At 42.3% G+C, this 24,152-nt stretch overlaps 3 protein-coding genes across 5 annotated transcripts in view; 2 read left to right on the top strand and 1 right to left on the bottom strand.

Moving 5' to 3' along the window:
- The first annotated feature begins 183 nt into the window (after window positions 1–183).
- On the top strand, window positions 184–3,120 carry aprt (adenine phosphoribosyltransferase). Its single transcript, XM_014126611.2, has 5 exons — window positions 184–461; window positions 714–817; window positions 1,140–1,273; window positions 1,424–1,502; window positions 1,694–3,120. Exons 1-5 carry the CDS (start codon window positions 370–372, stop codon window positions 1,831–1,833), a joined length of 549 nt encoding a protein of 182 aa, XP_013982086.1. The 5' UTR covers window positions 184–369; the 3' UTR covers window positions 1,834–3,120.
- Window positions 3,121–3,168: 48 nt separating this feature from the next.
- LOC106562060 (DNA replication factor Cdt1-like) lies at window positions 3,169–7,345 on the bottom strand. Its single transcript, XM_045690351.1, has 9 exons — window positions 7,247–7,345; window positions 5,834–5,937; window positions 5,431–5,625; window positions 5,194–5,339; window positions 4,992–5,086; window positions 4,713–4,904; window positions 4,225–4,368; window positions 3,922–4,123; window positions 3,169–3,820 (listed from the first exon to the last, which is right to left on the bottom strand). Exons 1-9 carry the CDS (start codon window positions 7,343–7,345, stop codon window positions 3,657–3,659), a joined length of 1,341 nt encoding a protein of 446 aa, XP_045546307.1. The 3' UTR covers window positions 3,169–3,656.
- Window positions 7,346–7,911: 566 nt separating this feature from the next.
- Window positions 7,912–24,152, top strand: part of LOC106562059 (piezo-type mechanosensitive ion channel component 1) — a 76,211-nt gene continuing 59,970 nt past the window's right edge. Inside the window, exon 1 of one of the 3 annotated variants that reach the window (XM_045689069.1) lies at window positions 7,912–7,990. In XM_045689069.1, the coding sequence (XP_045545025.1) occupies window positions 7,981–7,990 (10 nt within the window). In that variant the 5' untranslated portion in view covers window positions 7,912–7,980. Of the gene's footprint in view, window positions 7,991–8,513; window positions 9,361–24,152 lie in introns of those variants that run through there. The other 2 variants (XM_045689067.1, XM_045689068.1) reach the window with 2 other exon arrangements.

The raw sequence follows: 24,152 nt of genomic DNA, 5'->3' as shown, positions 1-24,152 counted from the left end.
ACCTTACATGACGACCAAAAAGCTCATTTTTGTTGTCATACATTTTTACGATAATGGCAGTTTATTCTGACTTTGTAGCTGGGGAATCTAGTGAATACCCAATCGATGTCTCGAAGTCAACGAACAAAACGGGTTTGGGGTTTCCACTAGATCGCATATCTACAATTTGCTTTTAATTGAAGGTTAGCCATACGGTCAGCAGTGTAGTTAGGTTCAACGTCTGATTTTAAGAAGATACATTGTACAAATAGGCTGAGTTTGTGGCTGTGGTAACTAGTGACGACCCGGATTTTGTCGCATGACTACCAGGCATCTGACCTTTTGCCTCAAAGTCTACGTCCACACAGACGATCCCACAGGAAGTTAACCATGGCACTCCACACGAGAGAAGCTAAATTAGATCTGGTCACCAAAAGCATAAAACATTTTCCTGATTTCCCAAGCAAAGGAATACTTTTCAGGTAGGTAGTGAATGATAGATTATCGCGATACACCTCGCTAGCTAGCGTTACAGTCATGTGGCGAGTTAGATAGCTAGCCATCTTTGCAATGCTAGCGTTCTGTTCTAAATAACGTGCATGCGTGTAATACTATTTTGTAGTAGCTAGCTAGCTATGTTGAAATGCTCGATAGAAGATACATTTTACGAGATGGCTAGTTTAGAATATTTATTTCAACAGCTAATGTGAATGATGTTTTTGTGTGTCACACAGAGACATCTGTCCAATTCTCAAAGACCCGGGTGCATTAACCGCAGTCATCGATCTTTTTGAGGAACATGTGAGGCAGACTCATCCCCAAGTAGAACTGATTGTCGGTGAGTCATCCCCATGGCTGCGTTTAGACAGGCAGCCCAATTTGGTCTTTTGGCCAATCAGATCAGCTCTGAGAAAGATCTGACGTGATTAAGACCAATTGGTGGATAAAATATCAGAATTGGGCGGCCTGTGTAAAAGCAGTCACTGTCAAATGCAACTCCTGAGGAACATTAACATGAGAAGTAATGGGACTGGCGCATGTGTCACTGAGGACACCATGCAGCTCCCCAGTTCTCGTGCTGTCTGGGAATTAGGCAATTCTGAGCTCATTGAAGGTTGCAGCTGTCACTGTGTTCTAACAGCGTGATCTATGTCCTGTAGGTCTGGATGCCCGGGGATTTCTCTTCGGACCCCTTCTAGCCCAGAGGTTAGGAGTGGGATTTGTGCTGGTCCGGAAGAAGGGAAAGCTCCCAGGGCCTACAGTGTCTGTGGCATACAAACTGGAGTATGGAGAGGTGAAATTGGCTGGTGATGACCGCTGTATTACCTCCTACACCTTTTTGTTCATTCATATCACAGCTCCAAGCCTCTGAAAAGTACATATTATGTATTGGAACCTGCTATTTGTTTATAATGTTCCTTTTCAATGAATATTCCTTCATCAGGCCGCAGTTGAGGTCCAGGAGGATGCAGTGGCTCCAGGAGAGAAAGTGCTTCTCATTGATGATCTACTAGCCACTGGAGGTGAGGCATTTCACTGTTCATGGGGTGTATTTTGTACAAATAAGTGGACAGTATGACAGATAAAAATATATGTTGATTTAAGGGAACTGTGTTTCATTGGCATTACCGTTTTTGTTTTGAGACCAGTGTCGATGACAATGCCTCCATATTACTCAGTAGTACTCTACCTAACTTTCTCTACTGTTTTTCAGGAACCATGTATGCTGCCTGTGAGCTCATGAAGAAACAGAATGCGGAGGTTATGGGCTGCATGGTGGTCATTGAGCTCAAAGAGCTCAACGGGGTTGAAAAGCTGAAGCCAAATACCCTCTTCTCCCTGGTGCAGTATTGAGGTCAAAACAATTCCAAGTGTTCCATTCAGTATGGTTTAGAACACACTACTTTGATGCAGTTTACTGTCTTACAGTTCCTACCCAACTGTAATGAATTGTGATGGAGACGCACTATAAAGCAAATGGCATTCATTTTATAAGTATACATAGTACGTCTGTGACGGTTATGGAATTTTGGAAGACTATTTGGCCAGCCAAATGACCACGGTCACTGTAATAACTGTTGGAATAGCAGCAACAACAAAAATATTTTTACACACATTTTTCTCCTCATCCACGTGCGGTCATATGAATAGAATGGGCGTCCCCATTCAAGTCAATGATGGCATAATGGGTGGACTGGCGAAAGCAGGAAGAGTACCATAGAGAGAGGTGAAGCGAGAGGATTCTCTCTTCCCAAAACCGGTCCACGTGAGATGAACCCTTTTTTGTATGGAACTCTTGTCAAATTATGTGAGGCTTTTTTGATAACAATGTGCAATTGAAAAGCCACTTTATTCTTACATTGGTTCAAAATACTGACCCTCAACGAGGTGTAGATGAGAGAAATAAATAAAAAAAAAGCCCAAAAGGAAGTGCCAGCTGGCTGGCTTGCCTCTGAAGCTATGCAGGGTTGTCCCTGAATGGGTGACCAGGTGCTGCTGGAAGTGGTGTTGGAGGGCCAGTAGGAGGCACTTTTTCCTCTGGTCTTAAAAAATATCCCAATGCCCCAGGGCAATGTAGGGTGCAGTCTTTCGTGTGGGACGTTAAACAGGTGTCCTGACTCTGGTCACTAAAGAGCACATGGCACTTATCGTTAGTTGGGTGTTAACCCTGGTGGCCTGGCTAAATTCCCAATCTGGCCTTCACACCATGGTCACCAAATCATCCCCAGCTTCCAATTGGCTCATTCATCCCCCTCTAGGTCGGTGCTGTACATGAGAATGTGTTCTCAGCCAATTTAACTGGTAAAATGATCTAAATGTGTCACTGACAACTTTGAGAAAAACGTACATTTTGCACGCATATCTGCCTTATTGGCATTTATTGTTTGATCAGTCACAGCTTTCTTGTCAATATAGACCATCTGTGTGTACCCATCAATGTGCTGTTAATTAGTTGTGCTAGCCCTCATTTATATGCAATAAGAATCAATGACTAAAGATGCCTTCTGTTGTGTACTGGTGCAATTGCTAGTCATTTTGTCAGTATACTTGTTTCACCATGACTGATTAATTGTTTCAAACTTCTGCAGAATAAAAATGAACTGTTCACATTGGAGAAACATGTGCACTATAGAATAAGAACCTGCTTGATGGGAATCTGTGCAAGCAAAAAAGGCAGTTTGACAAGGGTAACTAGAAAGGTTTTATTACAGAAGACAACGGTGTCATACTACCTAATCAACCAGAAAGTCTCCCTCAACTGTAAAACCACCCACAATGAGTCAGTGTTAGAATTGACAAAATCATTGCACAGTGTAAATCTATACAAAAATTACATGGTTATTGAATTGATACAAGTTATTTTACTTGCTTTAAAAACCAGCCATGCATTGTACAATAATCAAAGACTTGAAGTCACAAATTGCAAATATATATAAATATATATGCACACACACAACGGCCAATATGTCTCTATTCAAATTACACATTGAAAAATCATAGCTTTTTTTAAACATTTTAGTCATTTAGCAGGTGCTCTTATCCAGAGCGACTTACTGTAGTGAATGCATACATGTCATTAATTTTTTGGTACTGGCCCCCTGTGGGAATCGAACCCACAACCCTGGCGTTGCAAACACCATGCTCTACCAACTGAGCCACAGGGAAGCTTTTAACCTTCAAAGCCTTTCTTCCTCTTTGGTCTTCTGCTTCAGCTTCTCCAGTACCACATTCAGGTCCATGGTCTTGTTCAACTTGAGATAAAAGTCCTTTCTAATTGTGTGAATGGTAAGCCATTCAGGAGTCAGTTCTGCCAGCAGGCGAAGGTGTAGCTCCATATCACCTAAACAAAAAAGTCAATGTTTAAACGAATGCACTGAAATGGCTGTTTTTAAAAGTTAAAAATCTAGGATTTCATATCAGGCATTTCTTCAGATGACTCACCTGTGTTCATGGCAGAGCGGTAACTAGAGATCATCCGGTTACAGGCCACCTCCATGATCAGTGCGGGTTTCATCTCTGCCACAAAGACGTTACGCAGGATCCGAGACAGCTCCCCCAGCCGTGACATCATCACAAGGCGCTCCTCCTGCTGAGGGTTCCGGGTCATGGCAGCTTGGAGCTTCTGAGCCTCCTTTGCTCGGATCTACAACAAAAGAGAGGGGTCAGTCCCAGTTCTCACTGCATAGGGCACACTGTACTACATACACACATTTGTGTCCTAAGTCAAACAGCAGGGTGACCTACCCTCTCCAGCAGGGACTGAGACACCCCTTTGAGGGCACTGTGAGTTTCAGCAGGAGCTACGGGAGTTTGTGGAACAGGCCCTTGCTCTTTTACACAGACCATCTCTGCGGTCTTCAGAACCACGTTGACCAGCGCTTTCTCCATCTAGAAAAAGCAAAATGAATACCAAACAAAGCTATTGAAATGAATGCCCATCAAACTAAAGCCCAATCAAATCAAGGTTTATTCAGCACGTACAGAGTCTACAGCAAGTATAATATATGCAGTGAAATGCTTACTTGCAAGCTCCTGCAACAGTGCAATAAAATGGAAGTACACAATATAAATGATGAATGTGCCATGTCCAGTATGACTTTTTACAAGTATAAAGTGGATAGTGTCTTCATCACACAGATGATGTTATATAGATAAAACAGCAGCATTGACTGTGTGTGTGTTAAGGGTTGGATGTGTAGAGCAGAATTTAAGACAGACAGGTCAGTAACTACCTTAGGGGTCATCATGGAGCGGGCCTTGTCCAGAACCTCCTGGGCAGTGGTTAGCTTCTCAGCTCCCTGTGGGGGCTGGGGCAGCTCACCGGGCAGGACATTGGGCACCTCATCCACATTGAAGCGAGGGTGCCAGCGGGTAAGCTTGTCATCTGGGACTCTAATAGGAGGATTCAACTTGGCAAGGAACGCCTAAAGACAACAGATACAGATTGGTTACCAAGTCAGGTCAACTCAAAGTATACAGTTACAAAATATTATCTTATAAATGGTGCCTACCTTGTGATGCCCTTTCACAATGCTGACAAGGTTTTGATGGAAGATACTTCGCCTCTCTAACAGGCGGGAAGCAGCCAGCACTGCCTTGCTCTTATCTGAGGAACAAAAACAGACATTAAGAGAGACACTCAGATCAGCAGTTATTTAAAATACACTCATCTGTGTTGAAAGAATACAAAGCATCATGAGACCATCCCCTCACCAGCTTCAATGACAGGCTCCACTGTGAGCTGGTAGCTAGTCTTCTTCACTGTAACACTGAAGGTAGGAATGTTTCTCTCCTGGCGGAAATGGTAGGCAGTAGGATAGACCGTCTTAATCTGGCCCACATGGGTCTCTTCAAAACGCCTGTGAAATAAAAAGTAATGAATATTTCTGCTGCTCCTTCCCATGGATTTCTACTAATTACCCAATTAGACAACTGTAGTTTGCTCCATACTTGTGCATCATGTCCTGGACACCCTGCTTCACTTTGGCAAAGGTAACAGTCTCTGAGCGGTTGAAAAGCATTCCCACTATGGTGTCCATGCTACGGAACATTCCAGCAAGCAGTTTGTACTTGAAGGGCAGGGTGAGGCCAGGGGGAGCATCCTGGGCAAGAGTATGGTACCGCTGATAGGCTGGGAGCTTATCTCTGAAAAAGAGCATATTACAGATCAGGACAAAGGATGAGTTATAGTCAAAGCCACTACAGCAGCCTCTTTTCAAATAACACTGTTTCCCAACAAAGACCCCTAAAAAAGGTGGCAGAAACATTTGCATTAAATGTCACTATTTTGAGCTTCACCCACCCTGGCTGAATTGAAGGTTGTCGATAATTGAAATAATTGTTTCATCCTCACCCATCCTCGGTTTTGCGGCTGATTATTTTCCTCAGTAGATCTGGCCTCTGCCAACCTCTCCTCCTTCCGGTGTTGTGCCTTAGCAGCAAGCTCTTTGACACGGGCTAGCTTTGTCTTCAGGTCTGGGGCAGTAGACTCTGGGGCCGTAGAGGGCAGGTTCTCAGCTTCCCGTGTCTGGTCCTTGATCTTCTGAAGTCGGAACTTGAGTGCCGCAGCATCCTCTGTGGTGAAAGTCTGATGTAGCAGAAAGAAACATTTAAAAAACTATATATATTAAAAATCAGTGTCATTGAAACATGTGAGGATGCTGTCCATTATGGTATGACTAAGGAGTAAATTGAGAGGATAAAATGACACATTCTCCCATAGAATTGAATTTTGGCCAGGTGTGTAGACATAACAGCGAAGAGCAGAGGTGAAAGCATAAGCCACTAACAATACTGTACCTTGTGCCCCTCTTTTGGGTTTGAGCTGCCCTGAACATGTGGTTTGCCCGTTGGAGAATGGTTGGCACTGCGATTGACTAAATTCTTTGATTCTATATCAACAGGTAGTGAATAGGGTACCTGCGGGACATCTTTAACCAGAGGGTGGGTTTCCTAAAAAAAAAAAAAAGGTTAAGTTGTAAATATTCAGCCCCCTTCAATGTTTTCAAATTATTTAGCTACTAGTAGCCAAACTAGGAAAATAAAAATGAATTGTTGTGAGGTCTGTTGTGTCTAGCTTATGACTATAATATCAGTCAGTTAACATGACCTTTATTAAGCCGTTGTACTTGTTTTGATTAGCCTACCTAAAAGTGACGTTATTTTGATGAAGATTGTCTTAGAACAACACGTAGTTATGAGATCTAAGCCTGTGTTTACCACACACACACACACACACACACACCACCTTAATTTACGCAGTTTATAAAAATATAAACATTAAAATGACCCCATGGCGGCCTACGAAAATACGCCATTATTAAGCCAACATTACCTTTTCGTCGTCTTTGAAGAGAATCAATTTCTTCCTGACAGACTTCGGTACAACTTTAAACCGCCCAGGACTTGTCCCTGCAGCGATAGAATGTTTTTTTGCCCCGATCCGAAGACGCTTCTTTGCGATGATATGGTCAGCAGTGGTTGTAAATACAGTTGATCCAATATCGAACTCAGCATCTGCAGAGGTCCTCTTGGGAGTTCGAGGGCTGGGGAAAAGTGTTTGTTTTTCCGAGTCGGTCCTCGCCAGCACAGCAGACACTCTCTCCACCTTATCGACCGAAGTCGCCTCGTCAATAACCCTCCAAAACTCCTCTTGTACACTGTTTTCAGAACATGTGGATTTTGAAGTCTTTATCATAACCGTTGTTGTAGATGCCGCATTCTTGCTTTTCGACCGAGTTGATCTTGTGCTGGGATGACTTGTTACAGTGTCCACAACTTGGGTTGTATTGCCATCACCATGCGCAGCCCCACCAGCATCTTTCTTTCTCTGGACGTAAAAATCGGTGACCCGCGCCTGAGCCATAATGATGCCAATCTAGAACCACACAATTCTCTTCTGGTCAGGAAAGACGAATGACCAAACTATAAATAAAGTCCAACTCAGCAGCTTGAGCCACCGAGGTATATATGCAGACCTGATCAAAGTCTATATGACCGGAACGTCAACACGCTTTCGCGCGAAATGGACACGTGACCTTCCCAAGCCTCCTCCCGCCGCGTTTCAAATAGATGTGTTTAGTGATTGGCCAGTGTATCAACTCTTTTGAACGAATCAGTTGTTGATAAGGCTGTGTCAAAGACAGTGCGGTAGGTAGTTTAGAAACGATTGTGTGATTGATGGGATTTTATTCCTGATTAGCGTTGATTGCATTTGATTAGAGCCGTTTATGTCTAGAAGAGATACTGCTTTTGTCAAAATGGACTTTTCGTAGCAGGTTTAGGATCATTTACGCAGCATGTTAGGAGCATTAAAGTAGGTTAGGAGATTTAGGTTAAGGTTAGGAAAATAGTTAGGGTTAGCTAAAATGCAAAAACATTTATTTTTATTTTTACATCAATTTGACAAAAGCTGTATCGCATCTAGACATTACCGCGTGAGCCAGTTGCTCCGTTCTGGCCGAAGGCAACGTGAAGTAATGAGTAGGATTCTGTGTTCTCATGTGCAAAGGTGGTTGCTTTTTTCTTCTTTTTACTAGTTTCCCTCGTGTATAATTTGTATCTGCATGCAGTGAAAATGTGTACTTTTTATTGTACGGTAGGTCAATGCTATGTTATTTCTATATTTTGAGTTTGAGTTGGTGATGGTTTCCTATCTGGCCATGTACATTTGAGATTATTGTAGGTCATGCATTCTGGATGTCTATGAGTTAAGTAGTGTGATTATCTGACTGCTTCCTCTTTTTTTATGGAAATTATTTGAAGAGGGTTTTCTTGATGTGAGTGTGAGAGTGATGAGTTGGGCTTGGTGTACCGCTAGATGACGCTAATGATTTACCAGACAATATTTATTTAGAAGATTGTAGAATCAATTTCAAGCAGGTTACAGTAGTTTGAAACTTCTTCAAAAGATTACCGAGTACGAGTTTTATGTGTATAATCTCAAAATTCATAGGCTACTGGTTTTACTACGCAGTTAAGGTAGGGTAGGAGTGTCACATAGCAATATTTCACCTATAATTTCCTGCCATAGGCTAAAGTTTGTAAGTGTCATGTGTCAACGCAAAACGACGATGTGCTCAAGTAGGAAAATCGCAGGCGATGGTGCTGTCATTGAGAGATGTTCAAACATGCGTTAACTATGATATAGAATAGCTGAATAGTTTGACAATGAATTCGTTTCTTTCGAAATGACCGTACATTAATTGGGTATGCTTGTGGGATAGTCTTCCACGTGGACAGGTTGCTTTCGAAAACACACATTAAAATTGTTAGTTAGGTTATGAAGAGAGAGAAAAAATTCAGAGGAAGTGCCAACCCAGTGAGAGTGAATTGGATTTACAGCGACTGAAAGAACAGTTCATCTGTTGCAGTAGGCCTACTGGTGAATCACTTTTTCCAGGAAGATATTGCTTTACAGGGAATATTCAGTCCAAGGGGCGGCAAGAGAGGAGAGTTGTTTCAATACGGGAGAGCTGGTAGTTCGTTTTGTTTACAATTTCGTGAGATTACATTTTATATCCCCGCATTGTGAGGAGGTGAAGATGTCTTGTGGATTTACAGAACAAGAACCGCAATAGATTTCATTAGTCCATCACTCTGGAAACTTGAAAAAGTTTACTTTTGGAAGTCATTTGTCTGCCTAGTGGAATGACCGCACCGCTTTATTTTCTCGGTTCAAAAGACTGTTTTAAAACCATGAACAGTTATTGCGGACTGAGTTTATTAAAATTGTTTGGGTGGAATGTAACGTTCCGTCGAGGAATGTCAGCGGGGCTGTAGACTGGAGTTAAGCAGTGCATTTGGGACGCGACCTCATGGAGCTTCAGGTGGTATGTGGACTGCTCTACTGCTTCCTTTTGCCGACGTTCTTGTTAGCAGGTAAATTGTCAGTGTTTCCATTGTGAATTGAATTAAGACAGAATTCAATTTTACTGCTCAATAGGTCTAAATTATTGATATTATGTTATTTTGCTACATATTCAATTTGCGTGTCATGCTATTATTTATTGTCTACTTTTTAGGAATTTTTTTTCATGTAATTTCAGGCAGGGGTAGGCTACAATAAAAACATGAACGTACAGAAAACTGACAGAATGACATTGATAGATCAGATAAACATCACATAATCTGAAATTGCAATCACTTCTGTATGAATAGGATTATTATGGGTTAAGTATTTGACTTCCCTCTTTTGCACGGTGGCCCAATGAAGATAGGCTATACTTATTTCTCTGTTTGTCCTGTTTTCCCCAGTTCAGATAGACTCCAGTGAGTTCTCCTGATTCATCTGGTGTTTATTTAGCAGACACAGGCCTGGTTTCCTTTCTACATTAGGTTTTAGATGGGACCTTTTCCTGTTAAAACACACAAACACACACACACACACACACACATATATATATATAAAAGGGTTCTTTGGCTGTCCCCATAGCATAACCCTTTTTGGTTCCAGGTAGAACCCTTTTGAGTTCCATGTAAAACTCTGTGGAAAGGTTTGTACATGGGAGTCAAAGCGGTTCTACCTGGAACCAAAAAGGGTTCTTCAAAGGGTTATCCTAGGGGGACAGCCGAAGAATGCTTTTAGGTTTTAGATAGAGTGCACACCATTGTTCATACTCCGTTCTTTGCCTATATAATGGTAGGATGCTGTGCCACAGGACAAAGTAAGTGTAAATGGTAGTTTAAATGAAAAGTTGGTTTGTATTTGAAGCTTCAAGTGTAGTAGGCCTATGACTTGGTAAATGAACTGAGGACATTGTCCCCCACACGTAGGCCTATTAGTATCATGTAAGTGTTTTAACAGGAAACCGTCCTCCTCAGTTGTGTCATCTGTAAATATTATTTTCTATCTCAGCCTTCTTGTCCCTGAAACTTTCCATTCCACGAGCCAATTTTAAGGCACTAAAATCCAGATATTCTCCCACTGGTCTTACTAAGAGCTCTGTGGTGCTTATAGATGTGGTTCAGACTGTTGACAGGATACTGCTAGAAGATGTGGCATCTCTTGTCACATGGGTTCTCCGTGGCTCACAGGAAACAGAAAGTGTCTCGCGAGCCTCCTTAGCCGTTACACGTGGCCAACCAATCTCCACGCATTTCCACATTGGCTGCAACTGTTTCAATCTAAGGTCTATGTCTCACCCACACGCCTGATTTTCCTTTTTTGACCGCATAATGTTGCTCTTCTCATGTTGTTTAGAAGTTGCAGGCCTCATCAAACATGTTCTCTGTTTTGTTTGTCAGCAAGATCTGTTGGTGCTCATCTGGATGCAGACTGTAACGCTGCCATCTTTGTGGTCAATCCAAGGCTGGAAGGTGCACATGACTGAGGGCAATAAAAATGCTCCACACAGTGGGTCATCCTGACCAGTGCATTGTTCCACATGAGGCCACATAGGACCTGTTTAATCAAGACCACATGGTTGGCTGGTGTGTTTACTACTACCGTTTGAAAGTGAGACAATGAGAAGATAATGAACCTGTATCTTAGTGGAATAAAGATTTTAGAACAAGGTGGAATATGTGAAGAGCGGACAAACACAATAAATCAAATTAAATCAAATGTTATTTGTCACATGCGCCGAATACAACAGTTGTAGACCTTACCGTGAAATGCTTACTTACAAGCCATTAACCAACAATGCAGTTCAAGAAATAGAGTTAAGAAAATATTTATTGAATAAACTAAAGTGAAAAAATAAATAAAATCAAAAAGTAACACGAAAATGACATAACAATAACGAGGCTATATACAGGGGGTACCACTACCAAGTCTATGTGCGGGGGTACAGGTTAGTTGAGGGAATTTGTAAAGTGACTATGCATAGATAATAAACAGTGAGTAACAACAGTGTAAAAACTGCTGTTACTCACTGGTGGGGGGTCATTGTAAATAGTCCGGGTGGCCTTTTGATGAATTGTTCAGCAGTCTTATGGCTTGGGGGTTGAAGCTGTTCAGGAGCCTTTTGGTCCTAGACTTGGCGCTCCGGTACCACTTGCCGTGCGGTAGCAGAGAGAACAGTCTATGACTGGGGTGACTGAAGTCTGATAATTCTTTGGGCCTTCCTCTGACACCGCCTAGTATATATATATGTATGTATGTATGTCCTGGATGTCTAGAAGCTTCCAATATATTCATTTGGAAATTTGGAGAAAACCTGGACTTGTTCGATGCAAGCAATAAAATATAGTTCAAATAATGACATACTGCATCAATGATATTTTCTACTCACACAAACACACACTTGTGTGACATGAACTCTTCCATTTTGGAGCACTTCTGTATGCCAGTCTCGGCACAATGATATCAAAATGAAATGTTCTGTGCTGGCGTCGCCTACCAGCACTGTTGTGTAACCTCCTTTTATAAATGTAAATTTCTCATTTTTATATTTCCATTGGCAATGTGAATCTAAATAATTTCTCATTCAAAACCCCATTTAAATGATCAGTGAGTGCCCTTTCCTCCAATGGTGCAACACTGTCTTTGACAAACAATACTAGGCAATCAGTGCTCATTTAATGACAATACAAACCCAACCCACTCTCCAATCAAGCAGCTATCAAATCAAATTGTATTTGTCACATGCGCTGAATACAACAGGCGTAGTAGACCTTACAGTGAAATGCTTACTTACAAGCCCTTAACCAACAATGCAGTTTTTAGAAAAATGTGTGTTAAGTAAAAAATAGATAAGTAAAAATATAAAAATAACAAATAGTTATAGAGCAGCAGTAAAGTAACAGTAGCGAGGCTATATACAAGGGGTACTGGTACAGAGTCAATGTACGGGGACACAGATTAGTCGAGGTAATTGAGGTAATATGTACATGTAGGTAGAGTTAAAGTGACTATGCATAGATAATAACCAGAGAGTAGGGTCCTGTGCTGTGTGAGGATAGTTGTGTGTGAGGTTAAGCTCATGTAATAAACATGGGGCGCACAGTGAGTCTGCTGCATAGGTCTGATAAACCGCTGCGTTTGATTCTCCAGCTGCGGTACATAGTGAAAACACCTGTAGCCCGTCGCTCCAGCACAGCTTAAATACTCCCATTAGCTAGAACGATGCTCCAAACACTGTTAACATTACACAGCCAGGAGACATCCAATGTATAGAGAGGAGTTTTCAATCTCTACCTTTTGATTCAACTGGCTGAAGTGTAATTCACAGCCCTGAAGTGCTATTCTGTTGAAGAGCTGTTTGAGAACATAGAGGATAGACTCGATCTATGCTAGTTCTCCTTTTTCCCGGTGCCAAGAATAGATCTATGTTTTATTTGGTCACTCACTGCCATAAAGATGAGTTAGTGTCAGTGAGATGTAAACCTGCAAGAGGCCTATTCTAGGGCCTACCCTGGGCTGAGACTCTGCTTCTAGAAGAAGAGAATGTGAGAGGGACATGACTGGCAAAGTGGGTGAGGAAAATAGTTCACCCTTAAGTCCTGGCTTGCTGCTCATTACCTCATGTTCAAAGCTATAAACAGTATGGTTGGCCTGCTCGCTAAATTGTGTGAGTGCATTGCATTACCTCGGTTAATCCCATCTGTTTTATACCTAATAAGAGACAAGTATGCCCATTCCCAAGAATGAATGGGGGTGGGCTTACTGGGCTAAACTAAATCACAGATGTGTGTGGTGTGTTTTAGTGTTTAGAGATTCACAGTGGTCTCTCAGCAAGTTGTGGGGTTTTACTTACTGAATCCTCCGTACTGGCCTTGGATTATCACGGCAATTCTGATCCAACCATTCATTTATACATTGTGCCCCTGGCCTGAGAGGATGGCAGTTCAATAAGTAGCTAGATGTAGAAGGCTAATGTTAACTAGCTAACTTTGCCCATGAAAGCAAGCATTTTAGCCAGGTAGCCTAGGACATCAAAACTAGAAGCGTGTACTGTATGACAGAGTGATATACCGTTTCGTCAACATGAAAGAGAGGAGGATGGCATCGGTGTTTCACTGCAAGTAGGGTGGGTCAACATGTTTTTCTACTTGCACGACCGTACACACACACACACACAAATCAGAGCCATGGACAGCCACATCATATTTAGCTTACGTTGATTGGACTAAATCATTTTGGGTATCTTTTAGTTGTCACTGTATTAGACTAAGCAGAGGTGATTTGATGATGTTGAAATGGTGCTGGAATAGTGATGGTGGAGGCAGCTCCTGTGTTCTTTGCGACATGCGGTAACTCTCCGTGGTTGTAAATCAAAAGTTATTTAGTGGTTCGAAAATGTCGGAAACATTAACTTGCTTGACCATGCTGTAAGTCGTGTAACTGTTGCATGCAATATGCTTTGTGGACTTCCCCCGACAGAGGTTGCTCTCCGGTTTTGTCATGAAACAAGGGTGTGTTTGAATTTATTCTGCCACTGTTGTCTTCCTATTGTCTCGGCCTTTAGGCCTATGTATCACGGACGCAAGGCATATGAACTATCAGGTTATAGACGCAATCTCAACAGATAGGCTGTAATGGCATTTTTTTCTAGCTTCCCCAGTGATTTTAACCACACACTGCTACACGTGTGTGTGTGTGTGTGTGTGTGTGTGTGTGTGTGTGTGTGTGTGTGTTTCAGTCTGAGTGTGTCAGCACTAGTTGAGACGGTTGAAGCAGCTTTCACAGTCTAGTCTGAAATGTGACACAGGCCTTGTGGGGAGGGCAGGGCTCCATCCCGGCTCATCTAGCTCCGCTTTAGTAACGACCCGCAGGAGGCACGCCTGTTTACAGGAGCCGGCAGGCAGAACCACTGCCCTTAAATTACCTTTAACACCCACACATTGATTGCGTAGCCCAAAGCCAAGTGTTTGTTTTACTATGTCCTGGACACAGACCCACAGTCAATGGTACCGCAGCAATCCCCCCCCCCCAAAAAACAGAAAGGAGGTCAATCCAGGTGAGCACAGCCAGCAGCCCCAATGTTCCACCAACAATGGAAAGGCTTTGTTATACACTTTGTTATACACTTAACACTTAACAAATATAAACGCAACATGCAACAATTTCAAAGATTTTACTGAGATAACAGTTCATATAAGGAAATCAGTCAATTGAAATAAATTCATTAGGCCTTAATCTATGGATTTCACATGACTGGGAATACAGATATGCATCTGTTGGTCACAGATACCTAAAGAAAAAAGGTAGTGGCGTGGATCAGAAAACCAGTCAGCATCTGGTGTGACCATCATTTGCCTCATGCAGCATGACACATCTCCTTCGCAAAGAGTTGATCAGGCTGTTGATTGTGCATTATCATGCTGAAACATGAGGTGATGGTGGCAGATGAATGTGTCACGCTCTGACCTAGGAGAGCTGTGTTTTCTCTGTGTATTTAGGTCAGAGTGTGATAGGTGGGTGGGCATTCTATGTTTTGTTTTTCTATGTTTTGGCCGGTATGGTTTCCAATCAGAGGCAGCTGTTGATCGTTGTCTCTGATTGGAAGCCATACTTAGGCAGCCTGTTTTTCCCTGTGTTTTCGTGGATAGTTGGTTTCTGTTTAGTTTGTATAACCTGACGGAACTGTTGGCTGTCATTTTGTTTATTTTGTCTAGTGTTCGTTTTCATAAAAAAAATAACGATGAGCACTCAACACGCTGCACCTTGGTCTCCTCTATATGACGCCCGTTACAGAATGGCACGAAAATTGGCCTCAGGATCTCGTCACGGTATGTCTGTGCATTCAAATTGTCATCGATTTAAAACGCAATTGTGTTCGTTGTCCGTAGCTTATGCCGACCCATACCATACCCCACTGCCATGGGGCACTCTGTTCACAACGTTGACATCAGCAAACCACTCGCCCACACGACACCATACACGCTGTCTGTCAGCTTCTCTGAGACGGTTTCTGACAGTTTGTGCAGAAATTCCTTGGTTGTGCAAACCCACAATTTTATCAGCTGTTCGGGTGGTTGGTGAAGAAGCCGGATGGGAAGGTCCTGGATTGACGTAGTTACACGTGGTCTGCGGTTGTGAGGCCGGTTGGACGTACCGCCAAATTCTCTAAAACAAAGTTGTAGGCGGCTTATGGTAGAGAAATAAACATTCAGTTATCTGGCATCAGTACTGGTGGACATTCCTGCAATCAGCATGCCAATTGCACGCTCCCTCAACTTGAGACATGGTGTGGTGTTTTTATGACAAAACTGCACATTTTAGAGTGGCCTTTTATTGTCCCCAGCACAAGGTGCACCTGTGTAATGATCATGCTGTTTAATCAGCTTCTTGATATGCCACACCTGTTAGGTGGATGCATTATCTTGGCAAAGGTGAAATGCTCACTAACAGGGATGTAAACAAATTTGGGCACAACATTTGAGAGAAATAAACTTTTTGTGCATAAGGAGAATTTCGGGAATCTTTCATTTCAGCTCATGAAACATGGGACCAACACTTTACATGTTGCGTTTCTATTTTTGTTCAGTATACATGAAGTCAGTTACATGTTCATGTATGTTAGTTTGAAAGTTGAATCCAAGCATGTCATAGTTTTCCGTTACTCAGTGGAGTTTATTTTGTGAATAAACTGAGTGTTGTCATTTCCACTAGCTGTATCTACGGCCCTCAGTGTGTCTCGACCACACCCAGACGTTCAGACTGTTTACCATGGTATTACCATGGTGAAGATGTGTGCCATGGCAACATCCTGAGACGAATCTCGTGCTTCCACCTTTAGACTGGCAAGTCAACTTCTCAGAAAGTGAATGTCACCAGTACAACTAAATACAAAGTCCTATGTGTCTTCTTGCATTTACACAACTTTGAGTTTGATGATTCATAAAGCGAAGAAATGACAATATTCATGTGAAAGTTGAGTAATGTGCAATAGTCTCACTGCTGCTAAAAGGAGGAAGTAAGACTTTTTGGCCAAGTACAGTACAGACATCAAATAACGCCTTTAGAGAACGCACAATCTGCCATAGATGCCACGGTTCAGTGTGCATCCCAAATGCAGTAATGTGTTCCTTACACACAGTCCTGAGTGTAAATGCCCTTTCCATCCCATGTACGTTAACCATGGAGAAGAAAAGGGATGATAAGGAAAGGGGATACATAGTCAGTTGCACAACTGAATGCATTCAACTGAAATGTGTCTTCCGCATTTAACACAACCACCCTGAATCAGAGATGTGCGAGGGGCTGCCTTAATCAACGCCCTCGTCATCGGCGCCCGGGGAGCAGTTGTTGTTGGGGGTTAACTACCTTGCTACTGGGGAGACAATTCGGTACGTGTTCCGTGCACTGTGCATGGTGTCTGTCTTTGGGGCAGTGATGATAATGGCAGATGGGTCACACTTTGAAAGTGTATCAGCTGTGTTTTTTGTATTTTTATTTAACCAAGGTCTCTTTTTCAGATGAGCCCTGTATACCCACCAAACACATCAATATACGCTATATGCATTAATATTCACATCAATACACTAAAAGCAAAACGCAATCATCGAAAACAAACACAATCTTCAGTAAAAAGGTGCTCAATCAGCCTTTTGAATTGCCATAGAGGCACCAATTCATCCAACTTTAGAGAGCGTTGGAGATCATTCCACAAGTCAGGTGCCAAAAAACTATGAGCAGATTTACCTAACTCAGTGGAGATAGCCATTCCTGAGACCAGATCTGGTATACTGTACGTCTAGTGCAGTACTCACAGCAAAGACTGAGGAAAACCCCTGTATGATTTAAGATACTCTAATATTTGAAGAGAGGAAAATAAAAATATTTGTATCATTCAACCTCACACAATGTTGACGTTTTCTTATTTTTAAAAACTCATAGTGAGTGAAAATGGAAGCATTTTCAACCAGAAACGGGTGTGTATTCATTTTTGGATGATGGGAATGGATGTGAATGGCCGGGCCTCCATGTGTTCCCTTCACATTGATGTTCAGTGTGTCACATCCTGTTTGTCAGAGTGCTCACTGCTTAAGCTGCAGGTTTAACACACACAACCTGTGTGTCACTGCGGGCACAATGACCTGAGGAACCACAATGATCTCATAGCTGCACTACTAATGAGAAGTTGACGTAGAACACTGATAAACTTGGCAGGGACTTCAGTCTTGTTAGGTTAAAGGGTTCTGGATGATGAGACGTTTTATGGTCTCTGGGTGAGTAATAGTCTGGTTCAGATGGTGGTGCACTTAAGAGGCTGTAACTGGGCCTGTGCAGCAGAAGTGGTTATCAGGCTGTGCCAGAACTGTGGGGGAGTCTATTGACTGACTGTCCTCCCGGTGCACATATGTACACTATATATACAAAAGTATGAGGACATGTAAAATTGAGCACACAGCTATGCAATCTCCATAGACAAACATTGGCAGTAGAATGGCCTTACTGAAGAGCTCGGTGACTTTCAACGTAGCACTGTCCATAGGATGCTACCTTTCCAACCAGTCAGTTCGTCAAATTTCTGCTCTGCTAGAGCTGTCCCGGGTCAACTGTAAGTGTTTTTGTTGTGACATGGAAATGTCTAGGAGCAACAACGGCTCAGCCGCAAAGTGGTAGGTGGTAGCCGAATCCACTAATTTGAAGGGGTGTCCACATACTTTTGTACATATAGTGTATGTCACGGTTTCCCAAACATCACAAACTGACCGTTAAACTGATAATCACATATCCACACACACATCCTGGTTAGTGCTCTCAACTGCTTGGCAGTGTTTCTCTCAGTGTCGAAGTTTGACTGGGATCCAAGTGTCTAGAGAAGAAAATAAGGCCATGGCTTTTGTGTTGCCTTTAATTTAGGGCTGAGATGCTTATGATATATTTGTAAACCTAACTCTGACTTAAAACTCACTTAGACACAGCAGCATTCTGGAAAGTTACATGCCTTTGGTTGCTGTGCTTTGTGAAAATTAAATATAGACCGGAAGAAATGCTGCTCAGCCAGAAATACCTAAGTCAGTTCTAGCTACGTGTATTTAGGTTAAATCTACCTCAAATTCCATGGAGAAAATACTGAAAGTTTCCGTCCCATACTGATGAACTGCCCCAGTAGTTACTGAATCATGAAGGGGACAGTTCATTATAACTGAAGATCCACTTTCCCGTGGTCTTCTTGCAGATTAACCCAAAACACTTCTCATGACTATGAAAAACGTCTGAAATTTGAATGACCTTGATCATATATTTTTATCTGTGGGTTGTTAACATCTGTATGATGTGATCAGTAACATTGGAAGACCAAAGTGCAGATTGGCCCCAAGCAAGTGTATGTTGATCTGTGCTATTGTCTTAATCAATTACCCAAATGTATTCAAACAATGCCTGAGATACATCATCAGTATTGTTTGCCACTAACTTTTGTTCACTATGAGCAATTGATCAAGTATTTTATCAAGTGAGACACATTCTGGCCAGTGTAAGTATTCGATTTCAAACCCAGAGGCGCAACATGGCGATAATTCCAGGAACGCGTTGCCAAGCAGACTAGACAGACCAGACTTGGGGTTTGGTAAGTCAATGGGAGGTGAAACATGCATCCTTAGTTGTTCATTTTCTCGAATTCTAAAGGAAAAACCTAGATTCGAGCCGATGTCTTAAGTAGCTGAACCTGTCATTACTACAACCTCGTGAAAGTGACAAACTGACACGCTTTTAATTTTGTCAAGGACAATTTTATATTGAAGGAGTGCGTTTTGGTTTGACGGCCTTCACATGCGCAGTTCGGCGCGACATGACGGTTAACCTGATGAAGTGTTTCTGCGCATGAGCTATGCTAACTAACGTAGCAATAACTTCGTCTACAAGTGTGATCGGGAATTTCTATTGGATAATCATTTTTTTTACACCCTTTTTTCTCCCCAATTTCGTGGTATCCAATTGGTAGTAGTTACAGTCTTGTCTCATCGCTGCAACTCCCGTACGGACTCGGGAGAAGCGAAGGTCGAGAGCCATGCGTCCCATGAAACGCAAACCAAGCCGCAGTGCTTCTTGACACTGCGATGCAGTGCCTTAGACCACTGCGCCACCCGGGAGGCGCCGGATTATCCGTTTCTGCTTATCTTCATTAGGGCAGCGGTTTACCTCACTATTCTCTTTCACACACACACAGCTGTGAAGGTGCTGTCATGAGTGTCCTTTGAATGAACTCGGACATAATCCTCCATGTAGGTGCTGCTTCTGTCAGCGTAATTGGATTGAGATGAGTGGGAGGAAGTTGAATGTTGAACTTCAACAAGACATAGTTCCATAATGATAAACATACTGCTTGAACGCTCAATTAAATGCTATGACTCACACATCTATCTACAGTACAGTACTTGGACTCAGTCGGGGAAGACTAGCTTCTCTGCTAGGCCCCAGAACCACTCAGTTTGTATGTTAGGTCTGGAATCTGACACCAGCCAGCGCCATCCAAACTCATTATTGGTGAATTAACAGTGAGCCAAGGACAGGTGTGGGACTGGCCCGGCTTCAGAGATTTGTCTTTCAGGCTGCAGTAAAACATGATACAGATGGAGGTTACTCATTAAATGAGAATTTGACTTCCCGCTGATGCCTCTGGCTGACCGGTAACCAGATAACAGACTGCCACTGCACTGGCCTCATGCTGGCCAGTCACCACAGAGACAGGAGTGCTAATGCTGTTTTTAATGAGGAGCATGGAGCTCCAATGCCCAACACCTGTTGCGGGCACACATTTAGATGTGCTGAACTAGCTGGCTGCCTGGGGCTGAGGCTGGCTGACCACGGCCAGAGAAAACCCTCTCGGATATCTAGGGCATTGGGCAGAGCTGGGTCTGCAGCCAGGCCAACTGCCCATAGGCCCAGTGGTCCAGTCCCTCCAAGCCAAAAGGATATGGCACAGCGTGAGTAAGGGAGAGGAAGTTGAGCTTCCTCAACTCACTGAGTTATTTTATGAAGAGATTAATTAGATTGAAAAGTGATCTTAAGCACTTACAAATTCGTAACATATTGTACGAATTGGAATTCGTAACATATCATGTGAATTGCACGTAGAACATATACAGTACCAGTCAAAAGTTTGGACACACCTACTCATTCAAGGGTTTTTCTTTATTTTTACTATTTTCTACATTGTAGAATAAACATGAAGACAACACAACTATGAAATAACATAGGGAATCATGTAGTAACCAAAAAAGTGTTAAACAAATCAAAATAGATTTTAGATTCTTCAAAGTAACCACCCTTTGCCTTGATGACAGCTTTGCACACTCTTGCCATTCTCTCAACCAGCTTCATGATGTAGTCACCTGGAATGCATTTCAATTAACAGGTGTGCCTTGTTAAAAGTACATTTGTGTAATTTCTTTCCTTAAAGAGTTTGAGCCAATCAGTTGTGGTGTGACAAGGTAGGGGTGGTATACAGAAGATAGCCCTATTTGGTAAAAGACCAAGTCCATATTATGGCAAGAACAGCTCAAATAAGCAAAGAGAAAGGACAGTCCATCATTACTTTAAGACATGAAGGTCAGTCTAACCAGACAATTTCAAGAACTTTGAAAGTTTCTTCAAGTGCAGTTGCAAAAACCATCAAGCGCTATGATGAAACTGTCTCTCATGAGGACATGAAAGGAAGACCCAGAGTTACCTCTGCTGCAAAGGATAAATTCATTAGAGTTAACTGCACCTCAGAAATTGCAGCCCAAATAAATGCTTCACAGAGTTCAAGTAACAGACACATCTCAACATTAACTGTTCAGAGGAGACTGCGTGAATCAGGCCTTCATGGTCGAATTGCTGCAAAGAAACCATTACTAAAGGACACCAATAAGAAGAAAAGATTTGCTTGTGCCAAGAAACATGAGCAATGCACATTAGACCGGTGGAAATCTGTCCTTTGGTCTGATGAGTACAAATTTTTGATTCTTGGTTCCAACCGCCATGTCTTTGTGAGACGCAGAGTAGGTGAACGGATGATCTCTGCATGTGTGGTTCCCACCGTAAAGCATGGAGGAGAAGGTTTGGGGGTGTTTTGTTGGTGACACTGTCTGTGATTTATTTAGAATCCAAGGCACACTTAACTAGCATGGCAACCACAGAATTCTGCAGCGATACGCCATCCCATCTGGTGTGGGCTTAGTGGGACTATCATTTGTTTTTCAACAGGACATTGACTCAAAACACACCTCCAGGCTGTGTAAGGGCTATTTGACCAAGAAGGAGAGGGATGGAGTGCTGCATCAGATGACCTGGCCTCCACAATCACCCGACCTCAACCCAATTCAGATGGTTTGGGATGAGTTGGACCGCAGAGTGAAGGAAAAGCAGCCAACAAGTGCTCAGCATATGTGGGAACTCCTTCAAGACTGTTGGAAAAGCATTCCAGGTGAAGCTGGTTGAGAGTGCCAAGAGTGTGCAAAGCTGGTCATCAAGGCAAAGGGTGGCTACTTTGAAGAATCTAAATTCTAAAATATATTTTGATTTGTTTAACACTTTTTTGGTTACTACATGATTATTTCATAGTTGTGATGTCTTCATTATTATTATACTATTCTCTTGGCATATAATTATTTTTTGCAGAGCGTAACATATTGTGCGAAATGGATGACTGTACACAATTGTGCACCATTTTCTGGGACCTATTTTTGGCTTGTGAGCGCTACTTTCAAAACTACTGGCTGAAATTATACAACACCTTTATAATACATCTTTAAGCAAGATGATATTACAGTTGGTTAATGTATCTGCTTGGCAGGCAGGCATCTCTTTGTTAGCTTCTATTTAGGATATAGCTCATAAAAACCTGATTTGATTAATTGAAACTGTTTTAATTAAGTTGTGATTTTGTGATATGAGAGACATTTATAACACTGCCTGTCTACATAGTTATGAATATTGGACAATGTGTTACAGCTTGCTGCTGAGTCTGAGCCATATGAGAGCTGTCTCTTATCTCTGGCACTAATAATAACATAACTGCTATATTGCTGAGGGGCCCTAGGCCCATGGATAGATGACGCATTTGAAGGGTCTTCTCACTGTAACTCAGCCCACTCTCTGGTTTCCAATGACATGTGAGTGATACAATTTATGGGGTTAAGGTCTCACCATGATCTTCCACTCCTTCTCATCTCCTCTTCATGGGAATGAATGATGAGCATTTCACCAGCTCTAAATGCAATTCAATGTTAAGCTATTTTTGAGCTGTCTAGCCAAGTATTAGGAGGTCTGTTGCAATGGAAAGGATTTGTCTCTCTAATTGCTCTCTGAAAATCTAAATCGCAGAAATCTATGCATTTCTTTTGAAATGAATACCTTGACTTACATTGGGTTTCAAAGGTGAAAGCTCTGAGGTTAAGGGCACTAGTTTGGATAATATGTAGTGTAGGTGCCCTTATGTTTGTGTGATGTTGTAGTCAGTTCAAACGGCATGGGTCATACCAGTAGTATTAATTGTGTTCTGTCCAGTCATGCTTATTCTGCATTCTTGGTTTTGACTGAGGCTAGTCTGTATGGAAACACTGTAGGGAAGTGTAGTTCTTCTGAATTTCAAAATAATTGCTAAATAATTGTACTTCAAACTATATCATCACTTCTTGCAACTGTAACTAGGCCATATGGCCTAGCAAACTTCTGAAGAAGGAATTACAGCCAAGTGGGAGCTACAAGCTAAAACTCACACCATTCAACGTGTTAGATTATGCCTCTCTGTAAGCATTCCTCACACACTTGCCCTGACAAGCCTTGTGCTTTTTACTTTCCATTCCTCCAGTAGCGGGATTACAAAATGCCTCCTAATGACCCTGATCTCCCTACTTGTCGGGAGGCAGGCAAGCATCAGATGATGATGATGATGATGATGAGAGGGGCAGAGTACAGAGTCAGAGAGAGGGCTGTGGTGTGTCAAAGAGCAGGCTGCAGGCTGAGATGAGAGCTGGGCATATCAAAAGGCTTTCTGACTTTTACGACAGGGTCCACATTCTGTTCTTCACGCTGAACGCTACTTCTGTTATGGGCCATTTTATGGAAAATTGCTTCCTCGTGCCGTCGTCTGACTGCGCCGTTTGAGTTCTGGGTCTGAATTGAGGTGGTGGTGCAATATCCTCCCCACACATGTTCTCAGAGCCTCCGCTGCCTTTACTTGTCAAAGAGAGAAAGAGGGAGGGAGTGAAGGGAAAGAGTGACAGTCTGTTCAGGTTGCTTGGCTAGCGCTGTTATCTTCTCGGGCCACATGGCACACGCCTTTGTGTCCGTCGGGTGGAGAAGTCTCACACAGATAGGTGGAGAGTGGTGTTCCTTTTTGTCCTTTAGAACAGGGTGATAGATGGGTCATTATGTATGCAGAAATAGTAATAACCCCCTTGAGCACCACATGGCCATTCAAGATACTGCATTCATACTAATGGAAATATTCATAGTGTTTGAAAGGGGCATATATTAGATGCATATTTTCTATTTTAAGGGCAAAACTTCTCTCACAGAGCTGTTTCCTCTCCTAGCACCCAAGTGGTTTCCTCCCCTGGCATCCAAGAGCATTTCGTATTATTCTGTACATAAATCCGAGACACTCCGTTTAGTATGATATGTTACGTTTTGTATGGTATGTATTAATTTGTGGATCTCCATCATCCATTTCGTATGATATGTTACAAATTACAATTCATATGATATATTATGAATTACAATTCATACGATATGTTACGAATAGCAATTCGTACAATATGTTACGAATTTGCAAAACCTATAGTATGTTAAG

This window comes from Salmo salar, chromosome ssa11, assembly GCF_905237065.1.
Source record: "Salmo salar chromosome ssa11, Ssal_v3.1, whole genome shotgun sequence".
NCBI lineage: Eukaryota > Metazoa > Chordata > Actinopteri > Salmoniformes > Salmonidae > Salmo > Salmo salar.
The sequence above is the reverse complement of the archived record's forward strand: the minus strand, read 5'-3'. Positions and strand labels throughout refer to the sequence as shown.